The sequence below is a fragment of the Eucalyptus grandis genome, chromosome 11 (genome assembly GCF_016545825.1).
Source record: "Eucalyptus grandis isolate ANBG69807.140 chromosome 11, ASM1654582v1, whole genome shotgun sequence".
NCBI classification, from domain to species: domain Eukaryota; kingdom Viridiplantae; phylum Streptophyta; class Magnoliopsida; order Myrtales; family Myrtaceae; genus Eucalyptus; species Eucalyptus grandis.
Window position 1 is genome coordinate 10,187,073 of NC_052622.1, and position 22,206 is coordinate 10,209,278.

Here is a 22,206-nt window from a genome sequence, read left to right on the forward strand (position 1 = left end):
AATTTTATCAATTTTAAAGCAAACTTTTGAATTTGACATCCACCCTCATATTGACGAAATGCCCTAGATTTTTCTGTCCCTAATTATTTTGTTAATATCAATTATTGCAATTAAACTCTTATCACCTGTGGCAAACAATTCTTGACTCCACTTACATATATATATATATATATATATATATATATATATATATATATATATATATATTCACTTATAACCTACCAAATAATAACCACCCGCAATTTCAGGCAACGACACTTGTTGCCAACCTCTTCCTTTGCGATTTCTTTTCTAAATTTAAATTTTCTATTTATCGTGTATTTTCTTGATTGACACATCGCTTAATTCGATTGCCCATTTTCACATACACCTTTATCCGGACATCAATAGCTATTGATACTCGTTTTTCAATGTACAAAAAAAGAGCGCGAGACCTAGTGAGAAGTAAAACGTATTAATCGGATACTAAAGATGATGCAAATATGTGTACGTATTCTCTATGTGAACCTAATCTAGAAAAGAAAAGTGCCCTATAGTTGCAATTCAATTTTTTTTACCATCTTCCTTCAATTTCACAATCATATATGTCACCTAAATGTATGCAGTCCTCCTAACCAATTTCACAATGGTAATTTCAACTGGCCAAAAGTAATTAACGTTAACAATGTGGTCTTAAGGATTCCCAGTGAGAACATACATCATTCAACCAATATCAACGATCATATAGGTGGTTGAAGAAGCTATCTATACGTGACTCGATGATGGGCTACCTAATCACGGCTTAATCTATCTGATCAAGATCGTGTCATTTGGAAGTGTGGAATTGCCCAGCTGATCTAGTCTCATCTTAATATACCCATCCATTCTGTAGTTAGTTTGCTACTTCCAATACATAAGTCACACATGAAGACAAATTTGAGAAATAGAATACATTGGCGAGATCCTTCTATACTCCATGCCATTCTTATAGGCTTGTTCATTGGATATGGCATATCTTAACTGTTTGGAATGACTTCTAACTTGTCAACAATTATGGTGTCATTTCAATGTAAAGACAATCATGTGAATTTAGTTATTTCAGCTAATTTTGATTAAAAAAATTGCTGATGTGCCTCGAGATACTAATGAGGGTGGATGGAATGAAGTGTTGGTTAACATGATATAATGTGAAGAGTGCCGGAAACACAAAAGAGAAGGGGCAGGAGCCCCGCGCCTTCCAAGCTGCAAGACTCTACATTTCAAATCCCTTCCAGTTTCCAAGGAAGAAGTGAAAAATTGAAATGGAGGGCCCATTTATACCGACTATGTCGGGTCGGATTTGGTTGTATTGGGATGTTGCTTATGGTTATGGGCCGAATTTGTCCAGCATTAACACAAGCACCAAGGATTCTTGTTTCGACTTCACAATTGATGTTGTTCCCAAGCTCAGACAGAACTGCCGGATTCGAAAAGAGAGAGCTCACTGACGCCGGGGAATCAGGCCTGAGCAAGATAGAACCGTCCGGTTCGGTCTATTTACGCGCCTGCTTGTCTAGATAACCAATCCATTTGAAATTTTGTGGGTTCTTCTCCATATGTCCTTTTTTTTTAATGGCCAATTGAGACCACCACAGATTAATTTTTTTTTTTTTTTTGTTCAGATCGCATATTGAATTACATTACCGCTAAAATGACATTCATATTCACAAGCACTTCAGACTCTACGTTACAATACGCTACACTAAAATTTCCTTCTCATTCGAGATATTTCCTTTTTCTTTCAACTAAAGAAAATACTACCCGAGTACCAGAACCGCCGGTTTTCCCCCCCTCCTGCTCGGCAAAGGCATTAGAAAAATTTTCCCTCCACAAAGAGAAAAACAAAACAGAAAATCCCAGAAACTTTCCCGGAAAATTTCCTTCTCTTGGAAGGGGAGGGAAAATTCTTTCCTCCCGCAACTTCTAGTTTCGCTGTTCATTCACCATTCGAATGTATCTCGAAGTCCAGTACTTCTCGATCTCCTCCGCCGACCTCCCCGGAATCCGCCCGGCGATCAGCGACCACCTGAAACCAACCCAAAAATTCCCTCGTCACTCCATGACTACATGTCACGATTCCTTTTTTTGTCCTTTTTCCGAAAGCATAGACAGTTCAAAGAAACGGATTAAACGGTCCCCTTCACCTTCGACCAACCAGAGTGTACATCCTGGCTATAAGGGTCTCCTCATCTTCGGAGAAACGCGGCAGCTTTGAGTCCCGACTACCATCCCCTGCAATTCCATCGACAAATTACGGTCCCGGGGCTACTATCAAGAAGAGTAGGTGGAAAAGAAAAAACATAAAAAATATTGTATCCAAGTTTCAGATACGAAACAGCTACCTCTAAAGTCCGCTGATGTCGTTGCAGCGTGAGAAGAGGAGAGACCCGAGTCAGCCATTGAAATTCCGGTGAAGCGCGAGGAATTTTCTTGTTGGGTATTTTTCTTGGAGTAGGGGTTAAAGAGGGGTCAAAACTGTTGGCGTTGGGTGAAGTTGAAAGGCGAGGTTAACCGAGGGGAAGCGTTAAATAAGGGGGGGAAAGTTCGTCGAAACGGCGAAGAATGGCCGGTGAGAGACAGAACCAGAGAGAGTCTAAGGGCGTGTCTGAACAGAGGAATGGTAGTTCGGGGAAGTCCAAGTTTGATGGGTAGTTGCAGCAGGCTCGAAGGAAGATGGTTTTGGCTTTTGGTTGGTGGTGACAAAGCGACAGCAGTTCCCGTGCACGGAAGGAATTTTCCTCGGGCGTGATGAGCCCGACATGTTTTATCTTAGAAAACTGTTGGGTCGGTAAGCACCTCGTTAATTTATAGATTATACCCACCGCATACGTTGCCGGTCCCCCACAGAATTCAGACATGACGATCAATTACGATACACGTCACGCGATCGATGTGATTATAACCCGTGACGCCACCCGAATTGTCTGATTAGAGCATCGAATTCCATTTAGCGCCTCGTGATTTCGAACAAACTCAATTGAACTGAAATTAAAACGATATTAACAAGAAAAGTTGTTGGGGGTCAATTTTTCATTTACTCAGGGAATCACAAACATTATTTTTCAATAACTAGTGCCGTCCATTTCTTTAATCACTTCCTTTTGGGGAGGTAAAGTTCCAACGGCCCCCACTTTTGTTCTGGGGTCAAAAATAGGCTTCTTTAAAGCATAAACAAAGCTACGGGAGAGATCTTGGGACGGAGACCCCAGCTCCGTGCAACACCACGAGGAGGTTCAGACGAAATACAGAACGGTCCTATCAGCATCCTCCCTTCCCGGACAAGCGTAATCTACAACCGCACACCACTATTGACCACCTTCCTAATTCCAGTGGAGAAGGAACTAATCGGCTGCCACCGAAATGGCTTTTCCAGATTGCAAAAGCTGTCGCACCTTCTCTTAGCATCATGGGTCGCCAGCAATTTTTGCATCTCCTTTTAAAATAATCGACCCATGGCGACCATTTGCCTCTAACAATACGCCATCTCATCTTGGCAAGCCGAGCAATATTTCCAGTTCTAGACTTCTTAATCCTAAGATCACCTTCCTTCTAGTACTTGGAATTTTATTTTATTTTTTTTGCATTTTTCTCTAACCCTGCAGAGAATCCCGCTTGATCTTCAATGAGTTCTTTGCAGGTGCAAATTGGTAGGAAGTGTTTCCATTGAACTTTAATCTCATTAAGACGTACAGCAAGCTAAGAGGAAACATCTGAAAGATCTCAACTTTCGCATAAACAGACGTATATGCAGCCACGCACGTGCATGGCGCAAGCAACATATGTCGGAAAGATGGCCTAGAGTGTGACATGCCTTAAAAAAAAATTGAGAGTTTGGAAATCAACGTCCCCATTCTTCTCCTTGGTCGACACCATGAGATCCCAGCTAGAATTATACAAAGCCTCTCCATATGGCAAACTACTTATAACGAACATATAAAAACAGCTGCGTGATCCTTACCCCTCCTGAATGGTAATCGGCCCTTTGAAAAAAGAATGAAAGGACCCGCGGAAATCGCAAACACAAGATGAAACAAACCATCACAGTTTCAGAAAAAGCAGCAGAGCTGGCAACAGCGACATACATATACTATGGCGTGTGAAACAAACCATCACAGTTTCAGAAAAAGCAGCAGAGCTGGCAACAGCAACATACATATATTATGGCGTGTCTAGGTCTCTTGCCTACATATACATATAAAGATAAAGTTGATGGTCACAGTCAGGCGATTGAGAACATGTGATGTGCACTACCGCCTTGTGGACACATAAACAAACTACATTCCACTTCCCAGCTTCAAAAACCGTGAATCTTGATCCGCTCCTTCTTCACGATCCCAGCCTGCTCATAAAGATGACACAAAATTAACCGTGGTTCAGTTTGGTATCAAGCTAAGGTTTGATCAGAGTCATGTGACGAGGTATACTGACCTGCACGAGGAAGGTGGAAACATTTTTCCTCTGGTCACCTTGCAGTTGAATGACCTGCACCGACATACCAAAGAGTGTCAGCCAGGGAACATAGCAAAGAAAATTATAAAAAGACACGAGAGCCAACAAGAGACAAATTTGATTCAAGTCAAAGATGGCCAAGAATTCATGTATCGTATTCACCTGGCCTAACTCGGGGTCCTGGACTACAGTTCCATTGCAGCAAAATTCTTTCTTCAGGTCCTTGAGTATCTTGTTATAGCTGAACTCCTTCTTCAGACCTTGCACAGTGGTCAAGCTTTTCCTACCATTGCGCTGCTGGACACGAATGTGGACGTACTCTTTTGACCCAGCACCTGAATCCTCAGCTTTCGCATCAGCAAAAGGATCTGTCGAACCACAATACACGGATTAAAAACCAACACAAGCGCTGTTAGCCAATGAAACCACTGATCTAAAGGGAGTTGAATAGAGCAAATGAAACATACCAAAAGTAGTTGGAACCTGGACGTCGAGCTCAGACATGAAACTAGAGTAACCACAAAGGACTTTATTCTTCTTTTAGGCAACAATTTGAAGCTGAAAAAATTGAAGAAACAAATGATTAACATGTCATCGACAACGAAATAGAACCAATAAGTTTCACTTTTCATGTTGGTCAAGTCTTTAGAATGAGGAATACAGTCTATTATCTTCTAGGGCTTGATGATTCTGAAATTGGGAAAAACTCATCTTCAGCATAATTATATTTGAATCTCATTTATCCACCAAGAGGAGAAAAGGGCATCAGAAAACATTTCCTCATGAACCCAGCTCAGAAGACAGATTACATGAAGTATGAAAGATAACAGACTGAAAGGGTTATGCTGGCATAACATCAAAGGTTAAACATCAATGTATCAGAGTTCCTAATGTTAACAACACAGCAGTTTTAGGCCAACACATAGTACACTGTCCACGAGCATCAAGTTCAGATGAATCTTAGGACAATTCTATTAGAAACATAGATTTAATAAATTCACAAAAGGAGATATCTCGATCCCGAAATTCACCGATAGTTGGCAGAACACTGTGCATATTCTTTACATATCATGCCATGTCTTGACAGAAGCCAAGCATGACAATGTAGATCCTGCATAAGAATCACTTTAACCCAAAAAAGCACCAAACAAAATCCCCCTAAATAAATTAAAATAACAGCCAGTACCAATATTCTTTGTTGTGTTTAACCAAACAAGTTGTACATACTACAAAACAAGAACCAATCTCAACCAAGGATGAAAACTCACTTGAGAAGATATATCCACTCTCATCTTGCCAAAATATGAAAAGAACAGTGAACTATCATAACTTTCGGATTTTCTAGAACATATGACATCACGTCCATCTATAAACTTGAGCCAACACAACCACTTTTCATGTTGCTTTAATACTTCCCATGCAATTCAAGATCAAAGAATCGGTATCCTATCTTCTTGGCTCTTCAGAACTACCATCTTCTGAAAAGACCACCTATATAAATTCTGCACGCACTTTGATCTTATGCATTGCAACAATAAAACAGAGGAGTAGTAGTCTCTCAAACCCATAAAAAAGCTTATCTCAGAAATTAAACATGAGGGTTCCTAAAGTAAATAAGATACTATTTCACGCCTATCGCTCCTTCTGTGAGCAAAAGAGGCATAAATCACATCACACATCTATCCTTGACATGTTTGGTACATCTGAAAGGCATTATCTAGCGTCAACTTCAAAAAGCCTAGAAAATAATTGGTTCTATTGTCTCCTAAATTCACCGGGCTATCTGAACAAGAACGGTATTTATCTCCAATTCATTCTGCGCCTCTAAAGAGGCTTCCTTTGACAAGAATCTACAAAGGCTCTCCTAAAATTGGTTCTTTTTTTTTTCCTAACCTCGTTGCCTTGTCTTTCAGAACAAAAGTCTACACCATCCAGTTTGTTCCCAACGATATCACAGTAACAATAACAAGACAAATCAAATTTCACACGAACCCGGAATTCACCAACACAAACAACGAAAGCCAGACAGCATCGTGGAAAAGCAAACAAACAATTAATCGAGCACCCAGATCACCCGAAATCGAAACAAGAGCCCACAACCCAAAAAAGGCGCGGAATTTATAACATACCCAGAAAACCCAAATCAAGAACTCCCGCCGACGACCCAAAAGACCCAAAAAGAAACGCAAAGAATTCGACGATCGGGATGATCCGACACACGGACGACGAGAAGGGATCGCAAAGAAAAACATCCAATGCAAACAGCAGATGAAAACCCAATTACCAAAGGAGAGAAAGACCAGCAATTCACCTGAAAGTGGATATACCGCCGACAGAGAAGGAAACCCAGACAACGAGAGAGAGAGAGAGAGATAATGAATGGCGAGACAAAAGCCTTGCAGGTCGCGGCTCGCGTCTTTATATATCCAGAGAGAGAGAGAGAGAGAGAGAGAGAGGAGAGGCGACGAGACGCAGCTCTTTCCTTAGCCACACAAACGCGTTGCGGGAATTTTCCGGGTTCTCTCTTTGCTTTTTCCCTCCCACCTTCTTAGAGTCGGTTTCGGGGGTGGCCGAAAAGCATGTGCGGTCGGGATCGCGGGAGGCGCTTCCGTCGGAGGGCCCGATTGGCGCCACGTGGTGGGGGGGCGGCAGGTGAGGATTCCAGAGACCAGATACTGCGCATGTTATGCCGGCCCGACAGCTCAGAGGATCGCGAGCGACCTCCTCCGATGTTTTTCCGTCCCTCTCCGTATTACAGGCCTGCGTGCTTTCGACGCTGTCCGTCGATCTCTACAATATCCAATTCCATCTAATTATGCGAACCGCCGTATTCCTGAATTTGGTTGTTCCCTCGAGGACCTCGAAAATATAGTTTACTATCTATCTACCATCCTTTTAATAGCGAAAGAGAACAAATACGTATTGATCTCGATTCGCCCGGTTTGGGCCTAGTGCTGTGGCATGCCGGGCCGGACCGGCCCATTTTCAGAGCAAGCCGTGCTCGGTGGGTTTCGGTCCACACGCTAATGCCGGTGATGGTGGAAGTCGGTCAAGAATCACTTCGTAAGAAAATTTGAAAAGAGAGTTAGCATGATAAAAGGCCGTGGTTTGGCCCTCTAACCTCTTGGAGATCTCTCAACGAATTGACCAACAAAACTTGGTAGAGCTTTTGCTCCATTAATGGCAAACGATAGATCAATGTGCTATTTCTGTCTCTTTTTTGTTGAAAAAGAATTCTAAATTATATGAAGAAAATTAAGGAGAGACGATCCTATCAACTCGAACATGGAAAGGCGCTTGAGGAAAAATAGTGTGTGGACATTACAATGGTACGTATAATAATATGCCGAAGGGGGAGCTATTTCCATGATCCGTGATTGCTAGGGTCAGAACTCTTTACTTCGGAAGACAAATGCAACCTCCCTTGTATTTATTTTCGAATTTAGGTCGAGTTTTCTATGATGCATTTTTGAACGACACGCTCATGAGTTGTTCCTTCTGAAGCATAATATGTTATGCGATAGAGCACCTTGTCTTCCGTGGGAACCGAGCAAGTGTTGAGTCAAACCTTTAAGCTTATTTAGAAACAGAAGTGCATTATTGGTATCGATTATATCTTCAAAAAAGATCCGCAACAACGCAGGAAACTGTTGAAAACCTAGGAGTGGAGCTTCTTTGCTAGAAGGGAGATGAATCTTCGAAAAGGAAATGGTTTTAAATCAACTCGATCTCCTATCTACATAGAACTGGAAATTAAGATTCAAACACAGTCGAAGTTGCGGCAAAGGCATTGGAATTGTGAAAGTGAAGAGAAGATCACTGTCTTGGACCTAGCAGCGACGAACGGGGCCAATGGAGAACCCACCCACACATGGCTGCGCTGGTTGAGGCCTGGCCTCCTGACTACCAGGTCAGGAGTTCAAATTCCAAAGTCTACCACAACTCCTAGAGCAGTTCCATGACTTAAGTGGGGGCCCCGACTGGTGGGTTGCTAGGCTAGTATCCCCCGATGTATAGTCGATGCTGTGCTCCTGTAAAGTGAGTTAAGTTGGATCATCGGCATAAAAAAGGGAAGGGGGAGCAATGGAGACAGCGGCTCTCGACGGAGGTGAAGTGGGTGATCGTTTGAATGTCCTGGGTATTTTGGTCAATTCGGTTCATTAGAATTCAGCGGCCTGTGGCCGCGGCACATGGCCCTTTTTCCCCAGAAAATCACGTTTAGCCTCTAAATCAAGCATTGCCGCTTGTCCATACAACCTTGATCGAATCATTTTGGATCTGTTGTCTCTTTTTGAGCAACAGGTATGTTCATTTTCAGTTTATCCTCAGTCTTAATTGTATCATACTATTGCAGTTTGCATGCTCGACTTTAAAGTGGAAATGTGGACTTGAAAATGCTCCAGCCAATGATTTTGAAGAGGATTGAGGGTAGGGCGAAGGATTATCCGGTCTCGGGTACGGTTCTCGTCGTGCAAGAAGTGTTGAAGGCCAGGACTTTGCTCATCCAGGGCGTGTCGACACTTCTCAGGTTCTTCCCACTCACGGCTTGCAAGAAAGTTTGGTGAACTGACCCTCATTTATCCTATAGAGATAACATTGCTAGAAGAAGGGAAAGTATCTAGCCATGATCCATGATTGTGCATTGGATCTAGTCGTCCTTACTCGACTGCTTGGAACTGGCAATATTTTGTTGCATTGTAGGGGACCGCTTTTTGAAAGCCTGGTGAACGGTGAAATGGATTCGATTCAGATGCTATGTGTTGGTAAATCGTGATGATGGTATCAGGTAATAGGACAAAGTGGTTAGGAACTTAGGAGTTTGGGATTTGACTAACAGACTGAGTACCAATGACCAAATTCATTTGATGGCAGATGTCATGAACTTAGAGTGGCTTCTGATGCTTTGTATTTGTACATGATGTAGCAGGTGAATCTTGAGATTGTCAGAGAGACTAGCTTTCTCCGGCATCGGCGGGTATGCAGATATCTCGAAATGCTTTTGGTTTTGGCCTTATCAATAGGTGCCCGAAGGCATTTGTTAAACATAAAATTGATAGTTTAAATTTTCAAAATATAGATTGCAAATTCATAGAAAGTTAACGCATTGAACATTGTAATACTTCTTTTATTATAGTTAATTAACAAGAGCCTGGGTCACTCGAACAAATTCCTTTCGTTTTAAGTTGCATTTGTTGGCCCGTGAAAGAATTTGCATGCATGAAGTAGTGAGAATTTAGTAACTCTTGAAAGACTGGTTTGATAGTTTCTTCATCTTTATCCCTATTTTCCCTTGTTTTAATATTACAATAAGCGTGCTTCTCTTCGCAATAACAAATATAGGTTATAGTAAAAGAAACAATGGCCAATAAGATACGTTCTATTTAGTAGAATCACCACCAATTCATCCCGTGATATCAATACGTAATTTGATTTTTGGGTCATAATAGGGGGAAATTTTCTCTAGTTCAAGATGAAATGAAATATTACCATGGGTGACAATGGTACCGAACACCCCAAAACCAAAAACAAAAAACAAAAAAACAAAAAAAAAACAAATTTTCTATTTTAATTTATCAATAATCTCCTCTATTTCCCTACCCCAAAAAAAGAACACAAACGAATCTCATTAATAAAATTTGGACAATCATGTCTCTTGAAAATCAGGTCCACTGTTGCTTAATCTGATAGTAAATGAAATTAGAATGCTTTGTATCATCTTCTATTATCGACCGTCTTTGCTATGCTATCCTTCTTGTGCATCCTAATTAGTATGTTTTCTAGTTCTTGTTTACTGTTGCTACTTTCACTCAAGTTGTTCATAGGGAATGCTTGTTTGCTTATGTTATACGATGGATTTTTCACATAAATAACCTGCTTACTTGCTCACCCAAATTGAGAGAAAGTCTAGATAGAGAAGCTGTGGGAGAGAAATATAGCTGAAATATTTAGATGGATACAAATGAAGGATAGAGAGTTCCCCTATTTATATAAGAAGTCCCCCATTACTACCGTTGATTGACATTTGATCTAGCGGATGAAACCACATTTCCCCATCTCCCAACTACTGGCATTTATGCCAAGAATGCTCTAGAGTTCTAGATAATTATTGTATTGCCATTCCCTAAGAATGTTCCAAAAACCCTAGATAATTTTGGACAATCTTCTTGAATTGAACACGACAATATTGTCACAGGAAATCTCGAGACCATAGCACCTGCATCTTGCATAGCTCTTACATCAGTAGATGCTCAAGGCAAGCCCACTTTTTCTTATGCTCCTCATCCCAATTGAAAATTTCTAGTAGCATTGTCTCAAGTCATATCTTTACATGATTTCTCTTACTAGTAACTAGTATTCCGGCCACTTACATGAAGGATGATGTTGTCTGTAGGGAAAATTATTCAAAAAATCCTAAATCTATTACGTTTTTATCAATTTAGTCATAAACATTTCACTTTTGTTAAACGAGTGATAAACTTTTCACTTCTTATCAATTGAATCCATCTGTTAATTTTAGTCGGAAAACATTGATTTAGAAACCCATGGTACAATGTAAGACTACTAGTATTGACGTGGATAAATTTTAATAATATTTTAAATTTTATTTTATTTTCTCTTTTTCTCTTTTTTTATATCTTTACTTTCTTTGCTTCTTCTTCCTCCTTTTGCCAAGCTGACTGGCTTTGCTAGCCACAAGCGAGGCGCGGTCGAGCAAGCCCTGACGAGGGTTGGCCTCACCTAGGCTAGGTGAGGTCAACCTTACCCAAGCCAAGCGAGGATGGCCCTTACCTAGGCCGGGGTGGCCTCGTCGAGCGTCAGCCAGGCCCAAACAATGCTCGATGAGGCCACCTTGACTTAGGCAAGGGTCGGCGTCACCAAATCTAGCGAGGGAGCCCTCCCGAAGACTCGCCCACCTCGGTGAGGCTGGCCCTTGCCTAGCGTTGCCTTTGCCCGGCTAATGCTCAGCGAGGCCGCCTTGGCCTGGGCGAGGGCCAGCTTCGTCAATCTGGCTTGGGCAAGGCTGACCCTTGTTGGATCGGCCTCTCCCAGCCACTCCTTGTTAGTAGCAAGTGAGGCCAATTGACTTGGCATGACCAGTGGCTGGCCTCCGGTGGCCAACTACTAGCAAAAGGAAGAAGAAGAATCAAAGAAGAAAAGAAAGGAAAAAGAGAGAGAGAATAAATCAGAATAAATAATAAAATCTTTAAAAAATATTAAAATATTATTAAAAATCGTCAATGTCAGCACCGATAGTTTTACGTGACACCGTTGATGTTCATGTCAGTGATTTCGGGCCAAAATTAGCCATATAGATTTAATTAGCAAAAAATAAAAAAGGTTTAAGACTCAATTAGCAAAATCGAAAAGTTTATGACTAAATTGACAAAAATGCAATAGGTTTATGACTTTTTAGACAATTTTCTTGTTGTCTACCTTCGAGGTGAAATAGAGATTGGGCCGACAATGGGGTTGTATGTCCACCAATTGATTGAGAAATGAAGAATAGCCATTTTAGAAAGTAAAGTGAGAATTATAATACAATCTTCTGCCGGTGGAATCCGAAAATAAAGATTATGATATTCGTCTTCTACTTGGACTAATAAATCTAAGAGAAATTGCTATATTCTCTATTCAACAGGGAGAAATAAATTTAAATATTCTGATGATTCAAAAGGGCGGTGGAATTCAATAATGAAGAATGTGATATTAAATGAATAGTAGCGAAAAAAAAATACTTGGAAGGAGTAAATGATGGCTGGACTCACCCTCGCGTTGAATGGCAGGGGGCGTTTCCATCCGTTTGACTTAGAAACCGATATTTGTGAGTTTGATTTTTCCCCGGGGAACTCCAATTGAAGTGTGAGCTGAGTTGCTGTGCCAGCCGCGCTCGTACCCGTGTCCCATGAAAAAAAAAAAAAAAAAAAAAAATGCTCGGCCACGAAAAAACTATTTGTGTCAAAAGTTTGAGTATATGGGAAAGCGCCATCTGCGTCACCTATCAAATATTTGTTTGAACATTTTCTTACGTGTGCAATGTACAGTCAAACGCATAAAATAAGAATACACAAATTATAAATGGGAATTTCGATTATCGAGAGGCAGTTCTCTGTCGAATCGACGATATGTAGCTCGGACACAATATTGGATAGTTTTCCATCTAGTGCCTTACTAGCACATGAGCATCTGATCTGTGAAGAAAATAATGAAAAAGAAATTTAAATACTCGATAATAACTGACACATTAATGAGTCTGAAACACACCACCCATGCCAAGTATACGTTATGTAGTAATTGGAACTCTGGTTAAAACATCAATCAGTCAATGCAAGTTTTCTGGCTGGCGAAATTTAGAAGTAAATGTTACTTCGATGGAATATAATGAGCTGGCTGTTATAACGTTGCCATCGTCAAAGACGACGGCGCCATCGTTCGTGGTCAAACTAGTTTGGAAAAGCTTTATAATGACGGAAGACCGACATTCGATTTGGATGGACCTGCCTAACTAGGTAATTATTGGAGAGTTCATCTGTGGATTTACGTTAATTAATATAACCTTCTCTGATCACATGTGCATTGATCAAACCCATCTGCCAGACGTCCTCTCGTGCACGATTCGTCCACCTTACCATATTCGGGAATTGTTAAAGCCAGTCGGACTTTGACGTTTCTGAAGCTGTCGAGTTGGAATGGTAATAAAAAAAAGAAACACGTTCTGATCTCTTCAATAATTCCACCTTTGGATGCCGCATATAAGATATGACCTATAGCCGCCGTCGTGACCTACTTCTCGACATAATTAGACAGAGAGAGAGATTCCTTGGAGCTAACACATGCATGCAAAAGCTCGTCGAGGGCATCTCAATTCCATGATTAGATCTCTTGACATTCTTGAAATCTTTATAGTTATTTTATAAGGATGCTGTGGTGTTATGGTTGCTTCGTGAGGTTTTATGGAAAAGAAGTGGATGGTTTGTTTTGCCATTCCTTTAATTTATTCCATATTGTTTTCTTCTGATTTGAATATTGCATTACAACTAAGCTTTATAGCCTTCTAAATAACATATTACATGTTTTAAATCTCGTGCACCCCATCTAAGGAAGGTCGACCTTAAAGTTACTTTGGTTCCAGTTATAAATTATGTAAATATTATGCTGTTCTTGCTTTGCTTCTAATGATATAGAATTTAGTCCTTTTAGTATTATATATGTTTGATGTGAAAAAAATTATATTATGCCATGCATACGACTAGTGGTGCCATAATATATGTTGAAAGTGTCCCTTGAGCACGAAGTTTTAATATGGACCTTTGGTTGTAGTTATTCTCTGCCTAATGACTCAAATTTCTTTTGCCCATCTTCCGTTCTTAGACTTTATATGCATAGTCTAGGCAGAGTTAAAGGAATCAATTTTGGGTTGGACTTTTTAACAATATCCAAATCAGATTCAATTTCTTTTGTTTGTGAGCCATCCATGTTCTGAAGTGAGTGATGACTGCATAATTTAGATCTTGACACTTGCGTTTGCAAGAGTGTGTGATCTCAACCTCTGCTTGAGTGAGTAAAGCTATTTGAAATCTTTTTTCAAACTTAGTCATTTTAAGTAATTTGACAAGATTATACTGGATGATAAGCAAGTGATCATTAGCTTTCAATGAAATATAGTCTTACCTAATCACTCGGTAAATATGTTTTAATAAGGCTAAGAATCCTCAATAGGACCATATTGACTGCCTAGGATAAATTAATGACTTTCTTTTTGGTAATTTTCCCCTACTTTCTTATAGGAATTGGTTTTGAACTTAATCGTGAAATGGAATTAAATTCAATAAACTCAAGAACAATAAAAGAACGATTCCCCAGAAGGTCAACTCTCGTAATTCACGCCGCCTATTATAGAACACCAACTCATCCTCAGTTTGGGCCCCATGACAGTTCGTCTCCTCTATATTATTATTTTTTTCTCTTCCCTTATCTTGTTTAGCAATATCATAGACTCGTGCTGATCTATAAAAGGCTCGTGTCATCCTCAACACCTTCATTGCCATTCACCAGCTGATTAGCGATACTGTAAAGCAATCCCAATGGCTGCTCAGAAGCTTCTCTCTCTCCTGGTTTTCCAGCTCGCGCTCGTCGCTTTTATTCTCGACGTCGCCAATGCTCAAGGCCTCAAAATAGGGTTCTACAAGAATACGTGCCCTCAGGCTGAGGAGATAGTTAAGAAAGCGGCGGCGAGCTTCATTTCTCGAGCCCCCTCTCTTGCCGCTCCTCTCTTGAGGATGCATTTCCATGACTGCTTCGTCAGGGTACTTCTATTTTAGCGGTTAAATCGACTCGAGTGACCCCGTTGTCATCAATTTCTTAATTATTGCATGTGGTTTCTTTGAATCAAACATATGCACATCACTCCCCACATCATTAATTTGTTGCGAAATAAGTTGTAGCTATAATTAGTTGATGTGTAGAGATCTATCTTAATTAGATAACCTGTTTTATGTTAGTATACACATTTGCGTTCCTTAAAACAATCCGTCTCTGGATAATCAAACTTGATTTTGGAGGACACCTATGTTGTACGCAGTCAAATGTCTCGTTTTCCTGATTCGAAACTTCATGTCATGAAATGAGACAAATCTACCATAATTTACAAATTCATGCAGAGGCAAGCACCTTTACTAAGTTCTAAAGTTCATCGTTTTTTTTTTGCCTTCCTTTCCCTCTCTTTTTTGGGTTTATTTACAGGGATGTGATGGCTCTGTGCTACTGAATTCAACATCTTCTAACCAAGCAGAGAAAGATGCGTTTCCAAACCTGTCACTGAGAGGATACCAAGTCATCGACGCAGCCAAAGATGCCCTTGAAAAAAAATGTCCTGGTGTTGTCTCTTGTGCTGATATTCTTGCTCTAGTTGCTCGTGATGCAGTTTCCATGGTAATTGATTAATTAAAGATTCGATTCCTGTTGTATTCTAGCTAGGGATTTCTATAATGCTGGTCATCAACGAAAATTGTTTCATAAATTCTATTTTTGTGATAAATCAACATTTTTTTTTAATCAATGATTTCAAATGGAATTGATTATCGAATTTTATTTCTGATGAGCGTGTCGATAGCGCAAACTGATCAGAGTGCAAGTCATTTGCACAGGTCAAAAACTTGGACTCAACTAGTTCATGTGGTTTGCAAAGTGCTACACGGGTCTTTGCGTCCACGCCCCTAAATAACAATGTCAATTTATGAAATGTGACATGATTTTTCTAAATCGTTGGTTGGATAACACAGCTAATGGATATGGAATTTCCAGTTTTTACTATGAAGGTATAGAGTAAGAATATCGAATATCTTTAACTTGTAATTGGATTCTGGTTTCAGATGAACGGTCCATTTTGGCAAGTCCCCACAGGAAGGAGGGATGGCAGAGTGTCTAACCTCCAAGATGCCTTGAACAACTTGCCCGGTCCTGCTTTCAGCATTTCTGCGCTTAAATCGTCCTTTGCCGCGAAGGGTCTCAGCGTCAAAGACCTTGCCGTTCTCTCAGGTACGAGACCAATCATAGTACATATACCTAACATTATTGAAAGTCCTAATTATTAGTTCATAATTTAAGTACAGTGAAATTAACGGTGTGGTTGCATCGATGATAATTCAGGGGGACACACCCTCGGAATGTCGCACTGTTCCTCCTTCACGAACCGTCTGTACAACTTCACCGGCAAGAACGACGCCGACCCATCCATGGACCCCAACTATGTCGCTCAGCTCAAGACCAAGTGCAAGCCGAACGACGCCACCACCATCGTCGAGATGGACCCGGGGAGCGCCAAGAAGTTTGACGTGGACTACTACACCCTCGTCTCCAAGAGGAGAGGCCTCTTCCAGTCCGATGCCGCGCTGCTCACCGACAGCACCACCAACGCCTACGTGCAGCTCCAGCTGACGAGCAAATCGACATTTGCCGAAGACTTTGGCGTGTCCATGGTGAACATGGGCAACATCGGCGTTCTCACCGGCAATTCGGGCGAGATTAGGAAGAAATGCTATTTGGTTAACTAAGCAATCAAGTCGTTTGTTTCTCACCTTGAATTTACAAAGGTTTTGCATGTTGTATGGTATTCTTTAGTTTTTCCTGTTCTGATTGATTCGGAGGGTGCAATGTCGGTCGAGGAAAGGTAGTGGTCAAGATGCTGTTGCTTTACTCTTCGTCGGGATGAATAAATCGAAAATAATTGGCGTAAGGACAAAGCATGTGACTATTAACATATTATAAGCACACGTTCATTGCATATTCCTTACATTATTAAATTAGCCTCCCCAGCGCATCAATAATAGGCACCACAAATCATTTCACTCACTCAACGCAAATCAAAAGTCGAATAATACATATAAATACTAAAACCAGTCTACTAAATTGGTATACCGAGGCGGCGGAATCCATGAACAAAAGCTAATGGTGTCGGCACGACGATGTTCATCCATCAGTAAGCAAAAAGCTGAGGAAAAGGAGGAGAACCTAAAGAAAACTCTCAGCCAGAGAGAATCTCTCATGATGATAAAGAACGAAAGTACAGGCAAAGTGGTTACTTTCTGGGCAAGTTGGGAATGATTAATTAGAAACGTGTTCTGACTAACATCCCTTAATCTTCCGATTATACAACACGAAATTGCCTTTGACTGGTTTTACTCTCTTCTTGACGATCTATTTCAAGGCCACTTAAGCATATAAAAATATTGAACTACAAGAACGGAAATCGGTCATTCTTTCAAAATTTAAGCTTTCAGGACACAGGATTAAGAAGTCAGTATTTTAATATTCACTGACTGAACATCCACTTAACTCCGGAATCAGATCCACCTACCGAAGAAGACCGGACCAACGCAAATTGGGTATACATATGAATTTGCAATTGAGAACGCAGGATCAATAAAATTTATAAGTGCTAGTTGTGTGTCCAACACGCAAATTATCAAAGGATGGTTTATGTAATGACGATGCGATATTAACCCTCCTTAAATTTTGCATAGGTTATTATGTTATTTCCCCTTTCTAGCTTATTTGTTATACTTGGTCCTTTGGGTGTTGATTTGGAGAAGGAAATCATGAAATGGGCTGTGATGAAAGCATGGAGATGGCGTATATGAAATGTTTGTCCTTTGTTGTATGATCCAATTTACTTCGTTTGAAGGAAATACAAATGAATTTGGTCGAGCATGCATGGCTCCAACTTCAATGAGGCATGACAAAACCGTTACGTTCTAATATTCTCATTGTATATAATATTTTTCTCTCTTCCATCGTTATGGATTACCTTTCCAAGAAAAAATAATCTCAACGAAATACACTTACTTTCTCTGCTGTTGATTCAGCCCCAACCACTCTGGAGGGCCAAGTAGTCAATTCTTTTAATTGCTTGAAATTTACTGAAAGTATCATAAAGCAGTATACAACTCATCGCATGTATTGGTTGATCATGAAACTGTCTGCATCATTAAGGTTCTTAATGGCATATCTGTTAGGAAAATATGGCTTCAAATTGGGTAGAACAATGAAGTCGGATCTTTAGAATACTCAAGTCGGACTTTGAGGCGTGATATCACTTTCTTTAAGGATTTATTTGCCCCACAACGTTGCTAATGGTCACCGGCAAATTTCCTTCAGGATACAACAAAGTCTCAAGTGAGAATACTAGATAGCAATTCTAGTATTTCTCCAGGATCTCTCATATGAAACAATTAGAAACAATGGCTGTAATTTTTCTTTTAAAGAAAACGAAAAAATGGAAGAAGATCTATGTTTAATCTCAAAACATGCATACTTATCTTTGTCTTTCGAATAGAGGCAACTCTTCAAAATGTTGCAAAAGAATAAAGACAACCTTTCGGGATAGGTTGTAAAATGAACAGGCACGTCTCAAATGTTACGTTGAAAAGACATAAAAATTCGGAATTAAATAAATAATAAATAATAAATAATCGTAACTTTTCATGAATAGTCGCATTGTTTCAATAAGACTTTATAATTAATTTTTAAAGAAATAAATCCGAATTTTCAATAAATAAAAATAATGATCGTTGGTTAGTGCCAAATCTCGTCCACGTGCGCACTCACATCTTTTTTATGTGGGACAAGGCACTTCTTCATTTGTTTTATAAACAAATTACCAACAATCCCCCACTTTTGTTTATAAAACAAAAACAAGAAATAAAATGTTATAAATATACAGCCAAAATTTCCGTGAGATTAATATACATACATAAAGGTCTCTTTCGAGTTAAACCTTTACTTAGTGCAAGTATCTCAAAGCCCTATCAAAGTGACAAGTAGCTCGGCTTTAAACTTGTACTTTTATATAATAGAACCGGACATACCACACATATACTAACCTCTTGTTTCAGCGAGAAGTTCTATATTACTCCGCACTATTATGGCCTTGTGCTTGATCCTGTTTCATGAGCTCTCTAGAAAGCAACCCTAACTTTCGTAAGAAGCGGCACCACTTCTAAGCTCATATAGGTGAAGTATCTACCATGTGTTTCTGTTACTATCAACACATTACAAATTTATATCATACTTCATTAAGAATTCAATTCAACCTACAAAACGTAACAGACAATATTGACTTCTCATATCAGGGCTACGTCAATATTAAACAATCACATTTAATAACTTGTTCTTACCCATTAAACCTTGTAACTAGTGATGTTCTAGAAAAAGGTCGGGTTACCATTATTGGTGATTTCAATTAAAGGGTTTCAGCCCCGTTTCTTATGAGGTCATTATTACCATGTCTCTCGGTAAAGACTTCGTCAAAGGATCGGCAAGATAATTACTTAACCTCACGTAGACAATTGTTATGGTACCATCTTTAGTCAATTGTCTCACATATTCATGTCTTAGACTAATATGTCTAAACTTACCATTATAGGTTCTACTATAGGCTCTTATCAAAGTAGCCTAACTATCACAATGGATAGAAATAAGAGCCATAAGACTAAGCCATGAATTGATATTCAACAACAAATTCATAACCCATTTAGCCTCTTTCCCAAATTTTGCTAAAGCAACAATTCAAATTCCAAAGTTGAGTGAATTATGCACTTTTGTTTCTTGCTCGCCCAAGAAACAACACATTCATGTAATATGAAAATTCATCTAGAAGTTTCATCTCCTATACTTGTAATCCAACTAGTATTGGTGTATCTTTATAATACAACCAAATAATTATTATAGAACAATCACAAATTTTAGGTTCTTTTAAAATAACCAAAAAATTCTAATGATAGCCTTTCAATGTTCTATAATTGGATTACTAGTATATCTACTCAACTTGCATATATAAAAAGTAATATCAGATCTAGTATAATGTATCGCATACATTAAAGACCCATAGCACTCACATTAAAAACTCTCCACTAGTAATCAAATGTAGTACTTATATATTTGAAAACAAGATGTTTAAATCTATTCAACATCCTTTCCATGTAATCACTTTGGCTCAAAGGATAACCCCCACTATTTTTAATTTTAACACTTAAGATAGTATCTGCTTCTCCTAAATATTTCATTTTGAAAATGAAAGCTAGATACTTCTTAGTCTCAATGACTTCAAGTCCCCTTCGGATACCCCCACCACAAGAATATTTCATGAAGCATCCAATCAAAACTATGCATTGTCAAATTTCATGCTCAATGAAATACATACATCAAAATAGAAAACCAATGCAATTCTACTCTCTTGGCTCATTTATGCTATTCCTTAGAATCAAATCTATGAGGGGCAAGGACAGCAAATAGAACACATTAGAACCAAACAATGGACACCCAAAAAAAAAAAAAAAAAACCCATTCAGTATCTCCAGATTGCCTCCATAAATAGAGCACTACATATCATCCCATGCATGTAAGAACATTCTCTAAAAATTCAGTAAATACGAGCGAATCGAGTATCGAGGTATCAAAAGTGCATAAACTGGAATTGAGAGAGGCGAAAAGAAGATACCAGCAATTCTAGGAATGTAATCAACAACATCGAATAATCTGAATCTTCTAAAAGGTATAATCAGAGCCATACCTCATTTCTTCACCAAATTGCACGCAAGGGCAAAACCATAAATTTAACATTATTATGCTTGAAACCATTAGATAATATGATTGAATCGAATTTTCATGCCACTACTTATGTGCTTGCATAAGCCCATAATAACAGAAACATTCATGCACATATTAATCCAGGACATCAAGCAATTAAGCCGATTCGAATTAATCATGTGCTTGAATGCATGGCTCAAAAATACTAAAGCATGAAACTAATCAAGATCAAAAGTCTAGCTCAATCACACGATACCAAAATTCTATAGACATCTTCCACTTCTAGTTCAAAATTCACACGCTTGTGTCAATCTCGTAATGCATTGCAATTGAACTCACTTTTCTTGGTCAACTGCCTACAACGATTAACAGCTCAAGCATACACATGCGTATCAATTTCTTGTTATCGAAGTCTTAAATAGGGGCATATTGCATCTCTTCAATTCTATCATTATCCCACACATGGAATTGAACACACATGCTAAAAGATGACTAAAGACCTCAATGACAAATAATGTAGCAGTTTATGTGCGAAACATGGAGATAAAAATATCGCATACCTTAGCATATAAGCCGATAAGCAAAAAAGCAATACCTCAGTTCATTCTCAAGTAATCCTCCAAAACATCCATGAATAACCCAAAATTTAATATATACATCAAACATAACTGTAAAATTGAATGTAGCATTTCCAGTAAAACAAGCAAGTGCAAAGCGGCTCGAGACTCAACTAAAATATGGATCCCAGTAATGGAGTCCAAAGCACATGTCTTTATGCTTGGAGTATCAACTTTACAATATAAGAAAATGCACAATCACAATTTCCGAATGCAGAACCAAAAAGTACTTTGGTGCAAGTGAAATTACCGAAAGACAAGAGGAACATCACACACCAAACTAATCCAAACTTATCATTTTTATTTATTTATTTAACTAATTGTCAAAATTAAGATTACATCTTACAAATTACTCGTGCATCTCGAGCAAGCAATCAAATTTCATCTTACGTGTTGTCCAGAATCTTAAGACAGAAAATAAACAGATGAAAAATCTGTATGAAAAATCTGTACTTCAACATATATCATATACACTAGGGACTAATCGAAGCATTACATAAGAACCTCGGGAAGTGCATAAACCAAGACAATGCTATCACCTCTCGAGCAAATTCTTTAGAAAATAATATTATGGTGTAAAGCAAAGTTACGAAATGACAAGAACTTCATCAATGCACCACGCATATCGTAAGCAAAACAACATAGTACCGCAATTGCAAGTCTTTTCGTTACTATACACAGGCGTAGAAAATTAAATTACCTGTGCAAATGTCCCACGTGTAAAATCAATCCATCAAGAAACCAGAGCACTTGTGGAGTTTGAGCACTCGCAAAACTCATCCCGGCGATCTCACAAGTAGTGCCAAGTCTAAATCTCCCACTATCATGCGCCAAAGGTGAAGCGACTTCAAGCAATCAAAAGACCGCACAATCAATCTTGGTCACCCACGGAGTCACGTACTCGCCCCAATTCTCGGGTGTCAGATTGAACTACCATTTTCACCTTGCGCTTGATCTCGTGGATCAGAGTCTCGACATCATCAATGTCGGGCACGAAAATGAGAGATGGTTGATCCTCTGGAAAAATTTGCTAGCCATC

At 39.3% G+C, this 22,206-nt stretch overlaps 3 protein-coding genes across 4 annotated transcripts; 1 reads left to right on the forward strand and 2 right to left on the reverse strand.

Annotated features, from left to right (window-relative positions):
* Positions 1–1,653: 1,653 nt before the first annotated feature.
* Positions 1,654–2,677, reverse strand: LOC104424766 (transcription factor CPC). The gene is made up of 3 exons (XM_010037268.3): positions 2,361–2,677; positions 2,163–2,250; positions 1,654–2,044 (listed from the first exon to the last, which is right to left on the reverse strand). The coding sequence occupies exons 1-3, from the start codon at positions 2,416–2,418 to the stop codon at positions 1,942–1,944; spliced, it is 249 nt and encodes an 82-aa protein (XP_010035570.1). The 5' UTR covers positions 2,419–2,677; the 3' UTR covers positions 1,654–1,941.
* Positions 2,678–4,062: 1,385 nt separating this feature from the next.
* LOC104424767 (protein translation factor SUI1 homolog 2) lies at positions 4,063–7,009 on the reverse strand. 2 transcript variants are annotated; one of them, XM_010037269.3, is made up of 5 exons: positions 6,779–7,009; positions 4,935–5,025; positions 4,630–4,835; positions 4,447–4,500; positions 4,063–4,357 (listed from the first exon to the last, which is right to left on the reverse strand). In XM_010037269.3, the coding sequence occupies exons 2-5, from the start codon at positions 4,969–4,971 to the stop codon at positions 4,313–4,315; spliced, it is 342 nt and encodes a 113-aa protein (XP_010035571.1). In that variant the 5' UTR covers positions 4,972–5,025; positions 6,779–7,009; the 3' UTR covers positions 4,063–4,312. The 2 variants fall into 2 exon arrangements, with proteins under 2 accessions (XP_010035571.1, XP_039161604.1); XM_039305670.1 differs by lacking the exon at positions 6,779–7,009 and adding an exon at positions 5,129–5,149.
* Positions 7,010–14,490: 7,481 nt separating this feature from the next.
* LOC104424770 (peroxidase 27-like) lies at positions 14,491–16,706 on the forward strand. The gene is made up of 4 exons (XM_039305744.1): positions 14,491–14,771; positions 15,208–15,396; positions 15,837–16,002; positions 16,114–16,706. The coding sequence occupies exons 1-4, from the start codon at positions 14,550–14,552 to the stop codon at positions 16,515–16,517; spliced, it is 981 nt and encodes a 326-aa protein (XP_039161678.1). The 5' UTR covers positions 14,491–14,549; the 3' UTR covers positions 16,518–16,706.
* Positions 16,707–22,206: the final 5,500 nt, after the last annotated feature.

Excerpts from the sequence above, each read along its gene's own strand:
- LOC104424766 (XM_010037268.3), bottom strand. The coding sequence starts at position 2,418 with ATGGCTGACTCGGGTCTCTCCTCTTCTCACGCTGCAACGACATCAGCG. Across the intron at positions 2,251-2,360 it reads GACATCAGCGGACTTTAGAG|GGGATGGTAGTCGGGACTCA; the intron begins GTAGCTGTTTCG and ends ATGGAATTGCAG. Across the intron at positions 2,045-2,162 it reads TACACTCTGGTTGGTCGAAG|GTGGTCGCTGATCGCCGGGC; the intron begins GTGAAGGGGACC and ends GGTTGGTTTCAG.
- LOC104424767 (XM_010037269.3), bottom strand. The coding sequence starts at position 4,971 with ATGTCTGAGCTCGACGTCCAGGTTCCAACTACTTTTG. Across the intron at positions 4,501-4,629 it reads AGGACCCCGAGTTAGGCCAG|GTCATTCAACTGCAAGGTGA; the intron begins GTGAATACGATA and ends ATGTCGGTGCAG. Across the intron at positions 4,358-4,446 it reads TTTCCACCTTCCTCGTGCAG|GCTGGGATCGTGAAGAAGGA; the intron begins GTCAGTATACCT and ends CTTTATGAGCAG.
- LOC104424770 (XM_039305744.1), top strand. The coding sequence starts at position 14,550 with ATGGCTGCTCAGAAGCTTCTCTCTCTCCTGGTTTTCCAGCTCGCGCTC. Across the intron at positions 14,772-15,207 it reads TCCATGACTGCTTCGTCAGG|GGATGTGATGGCTCTGTGCT; the intron begins GTACTTCTATTT and ends GTTTATTTACAG. Across the intron at positions 15,397-15,836 it reads CTCGTGATGCAGTTTCCATG|ATGAACGGTCCATTTTGGCA; the intron begins GTAATTGATTAA and ends TTCTGGTTTCAG.